Genomic DNA, 4906 nt, shown 5'->3' on the forward strand with positions numbered 1-4906 from the left:
AAACCACCCTGAGGGTGCTGTGGCTGCTCCACAGCGTTTGCTGTGGGTGCTGCGGCTCCATTTAGCCAAGATGGGAAGAAGAAATTCTGAGCAACAGAGCGGTTCTCAAAATTAAATCAAGACACCCTTAAATCAGGGCTTTACCAGATGTTCCCAGGCCAGGGGAGGTCCAGGGGATGGATCAAAATCTGTGAAGCCCCAGAGCAGCTCCCAGACACGGTCAAACCACAGAGGATGATGGATCACCCATCCCTAAATCTCCCACAGTATTTCCCTGCGCAGTTTTTCCAGGGGAAGCAGGAAATCAAGCATTCATCATTGCTAAAACCGTTTATTATAAATTCGAGTGTAAATTCCAAAACAGGTCAATTTTGTTTCTGAGATTTTTTTTTTTAATTTAAAAAAAACCCAAAGGTTTGGCATCGGGAAAAGCATTCTCAAGATTTCAAAGCAGCAGGTAACTCATCATTCTATAGAAAAAGAAGCACCAAAGTGCTTTCCTTACTAAGAAACCCTTAMAGTTCTTGCTCTTTGGCTCACTTTTGAGAGGTAACATTTCCAGTATCAGAAACACAAAAATATTCTGTGAAATCCCAATATGTGTGTATATAAATCATATTTTTATATAGACATCTGATATTTTTATGTGTTTTTATACCCCGTGGTTGCCCATGAGACCCTTCCCACTGTTCACTGATAAAAGGAGGAACCTTTCCTTTAAATTCCCTGAATTTTGGCTGAATTCCATGAGGCAGGATGYGGATAGTTACATTTTCTGACAGTTTCAGGAAATACTTTATGATACCCAATATTTCATAAATTCAAAGACTTGTAGATATAACACAGCCAGCTCAGGAATCCCTCTTTTTTTCTAACTCTGAAATGGTGAGATTTTCTTACCATCTGAAGCCCTTTGTGATGACCTYCCAGACCTGGCTGTCATTTGGGTCATTAATCTCGAATTAGGACTCCCTGAGGAAGGAATTTCCCTCCATCCCTGCAATCAGCCTCTCTGGCTGTAAATGGGATATAATTATTGCAATTATAAAATCACCATTATGAATTGAGTTCTGATAGAACATCCATGTAACTGTGTGAAACCACAGACCCCAAAACTCTTGTTCCTGCAGGAATTACRCTCTTTGAGTCATCATTTTTCCAAGACAGACCAGAACCTTATTTATTTTTTCCCAGTGTTTTAGTTTCTTTGGTTACCTGCAATTCCTCACCGCCTCTGCCCTTAACACTCCGYGTATTTTCCATTTTAGGCTCTTTCTTTCCTGCGATCAAGCCCCCGGACACACTTTTTAAAATAACATTTTGGCTGGGATATTTAAACAGCTGCATCAACCCCATCATCTATCCCTGCTCCAGTCAAGAGTTCAAGCGAGCGTTCCAGAACGTCCTGCGAGCTCAGTGCCTCCCGCGCAAGCAGCCGGCCAAGAAACAAACCCCGAGCTTCAACCTCAACCACCCGGCTGGGCAGGGCGTGGAGAGGGGCAGAGGGGTGGTCAGGATCCCCGTGGGKTCTGGAGAAACCTTCTACAGGATCTCCAGCTCGGACGGGGTCTGYGAGTGGAAGATCTTCTCGGCCGCGCCTGCCAAAGGCGCCGTGTCCAGGGATTGCACGGTGGCCAAAGCCAAGAGCAAAGGGTTCCTGCAGGAATGCTGCTGTGCGGGCAGCGCGGGGAGCCCGGCCCACGGCGACGGCGYGGGGACAACCATCAAAATCCACTCCATCTCGCTGAGCGACAGCGGGGAGGACGTGTGATGGGATGGGCAGCGCGTGGGGCTCGTGGGATGCGCTGTTTTCACGGGGATCTGGGAGGATCCGGGTGGGGAAAGGTGAAATGGGCCGGGTTTTTCCAGGAGGGATTTCTGAGAGTGGTGGGAGCAGGAATTGAGCCCTTTGAGGACAGCGCGTGGCTCCAGAGGATGCAATTCCAAGGGCTCGGCGTCTGCCAGGTGTTCTCTTGACATTTAAAGGTTTTATCCCGGTGTTCCCCTCTCTCCCAGCTCCCACTGCTCTGGTTTAGGGGCGTTTTAGGACAGAGACAAAACCCCAAACACCCCGTGCTGATTTCAGCACCGCCTGCAGAGCCATGTGGTGGTTCCTCCCCAAAAATCCAAACCTCAGCTGTGGGTTCGGAAACATGATCCCGGTGACTGCATTCCCCGAGCTCCACAGAGCAAGGAGAACTTTCCCTTTTTGTGCAGCCATCCTCCCCAACCCCACCCCAAACCCAACGAGACCCTGCACATGCCCTCGGTTTGTTCGGGCGGTCTCTGCACCTCTGCGGGTCTAACAAAACCCAAAACTGGGGAAATCCTTGTCCAACAAAGCTCTGAGAGCTCACTTGCACCCATCCTTTTGTTTTCCTTCCTCTGAGCCCAGCAGGAGCCTGCTGAAAAGCTCAGGAATTCCTTGCTCAGGTGCTCCATAGCCAGATCAGTGCCACAGCCACTGGAAAARCTGCAGATTTTTCCCCGTCTTCCCGCCCAGTATTTTTTGCTACATTCCTTCCTCCGGCTCCTTCAATCCCCGAGTGCTCCAAGATTTCTGTGAGATCCCGGGTACCCTGGAGCCAGGAACTTTCCCCTCGTTCCGAGCAGGGCGAGTTCAGCACGTTAAAAGGCTTAAGGACATCCATCCCCACGAGAAAGGGCCACCCCTTGGGAATTTGGGAGCCAGGCATTTGGAARGATGTTATATTTTAATACAGCTAATCCGAATAAATAAATAAATGAGATGGGCCAGCATCTGGAAGGAATAGTGGGAGGAATTCTCTGTACAATATTAGAAATGAGCAGCAGCTCTTGACATAACTCCTCCCGAGGCTGCCAAGTAAAAATTCGGCTCCTTGAAACAACACATGAGCCTCTGCTCTCATCTGTGTCAGCTGCTGAAAATCCTGCCTTGAAGAGGGAAAGGGCTTGAGATAAAAGTTCATTTTCACAGGAGAAGGGCTTTGAAACAGCACTTTGGAGGTGCTGATGGGAAATTGTGGTTTATTCATCTCTCACTCAGGGTTAAGCCCTCRGTGTCCAGAGGATTTTGGTTTCCTCTCTCTGTGATTTGTGCCCTCGCAGAACACAAATCCGCCGCACGATCCCATTTTTAGCCRAAGTCAGAAATCCGCCTCACCCTTCAGGTTGTTCAGGCCTAGAATTCGAAGCTGAAAGCGTGGAAACGCCACRTAGGAAAATGTTCTCATGGTGCTCCAAGCCAAGAGCAGAAGGAGAGAAGCTGGAAATCTCATAAGGAAATCCCTTGGGACTCGTGGCCAAGGTTTGCACTCCCGCGGGGTTCGGATCCGTGGGACGTTTGTTTGGATAAAACCCAAATTTTGAAACATTTTGAAAAAAACACCCCTTAAATTGAGACTGGCAGGGTTTAAAGCCTTCACTGCACAAACCTGTCTGATTCTAMAACCAATTCTTGATTTATAACCAATAAGGTCCTTCGTGCCACCTCTCCTTGGAGATGGGAGATTTACACAGAGCTGCCACAGGAATTTCGGATTTATTGAGGTTTTCACCGTGTCGGGCGAGAGGTTTTTGTGGAGGCTGCCACGACTGGATTGATTTAACTCCAGAGCAATCCTGATGCAGCAACAYGGCCTGACCCTGGAAAATGAAGATAAATAACTCACAGAATCACAGAATCACAGGATGAACGAGGYTGGAAGAGCCCTTCAAGATCATCAAATCCAACCCACMACCCAACACCTCCWCATCAACCAAACCACRTCCAAGRTCTGTTTTTAAACGTGGGGGTGGTGAMTCCAGCACCTCCCTGGGCAGAAAATTCCAGAGTGTGATCGCCCTTTCACTGAAGGATTTTTACAAGAATTTTTCTCATCTTGTTGCTGGCAGTGGYGGGATGGACACGGATGCAGCGCAGCCAGGCACAAACAGAGATCGGGATAAAAAAGCCATGCCCTCGTCTTCACCCTTTTTTCTGCAAAAAAAAACGGAAGCTGAAGGAGCATCCAGGGAGTCTGAAAATCTCCCAGCCCTGAGCATCAGCCYGGTCCCAGCCACACCTCAGCCGCCGCCGCCTTTGCCAGCACAAACAAACACAACATTTGTTTGGCTCCCGCCGAGAATTTCTGCCCCGTTCCCTTGCTGCAGGCAGGGTCATTGGCACTTGTCATCTCCGTGGATATTTGGACTGAAAAACTCTCAAAAAAAAAGAAAAAATGTAGAAGGAGCTCTGGGAAGCAGAATAAAAAACTGAGTGCAGATTTGAGCAGCCCATTTGTTTTCTGTTCTTTAAAGTGAACTTGGCGCTGATGGAAGAGCTGCAGCTGCAGAGGCTGAGCGTGTCTGTCTGTCTGTCTGTCTGTCTATCTGAGGGACAAACGGGACCAGAGGCTTTCCCAGGGGCTGGACATCACTTGTGGAACCTTCCCAGCACCAGGATGGGTGTGAGATCCTGCAGGGCACAGAGGGAAGTGAGGACAGGGGGGTGGCAGGAGGTGCCCTCAAAGCCACTGTGGTGACCCAGGCTGAGCTGGCAGAGGATGTGTCCGGTCTGAAAGTGCTGAGGGACGGCTCTGACATCCCACCCTGCCCTGGGGACAGCAACAGAGGTGGCTCTGACATCCCACTGATGCCTAAATCCGGCTCACTAAACCAGAGCCCAGACAAAATTCAGAGAAACTAAAGAAAATTTTGATTTATTTCAGGGCCTTGAGGGCCATTGAGGGCAGTCCCAGCCCAGCCAGGGGCTGCACCCACAATGGACCATGGCTCACAGGTTTTTCACACTTTTTCAATTTTCCCAAATTAGACCATGGGCCACAGGTTTTTCACACTTTTTATTTGAATTTTCCCACAATGGACCATGGCTCACGGGTTTTTCACCCTTTCTCACTTTTGTCCATTTGCACACGGGGCCTGA

General features: G+C 49.0%; 1 protein-coding gene across 1 annotated transcript in view; it reads left to right on the forward strand.

The window, feature by feature from the left end:
* ADRA1A (adrenoceptor alpha 1A) overlaps positions 1-3750 on the forward strand; it is a 15282-nt gene extending 11532 nt beyond the window's left edge. The window contains exon 2 of the mRNA XM_057384735.1: positions 1269-3750. Within this exon, the coding sequence (XP_057240718.1) occupies positions 1269-1771 (503 nt within the window). The 3' untranslated portion in view covers positions 1772-3750. The remainder of the gene's footprint in view (positions 1-1268) is intronic.
* Positions 3751-4906: the final 1156 nt, after the last annotated feature.

Source organism: Malurus melanocephalus, unplaced genomic scaffold (assembly GCF_030028575.1).
Source record: "Malurus melanocephalus ecotype Western Australia unplaced genomic scaffold, MMel_1.1 scaffold_741, whole genome shotgun sequence".
NCBI classification, from domain to species: Eukaryota; Metazoa; Chordata; class Aves; order Passeriformes; family Maluridae; genus Malurus; species Malurus melanocephalus.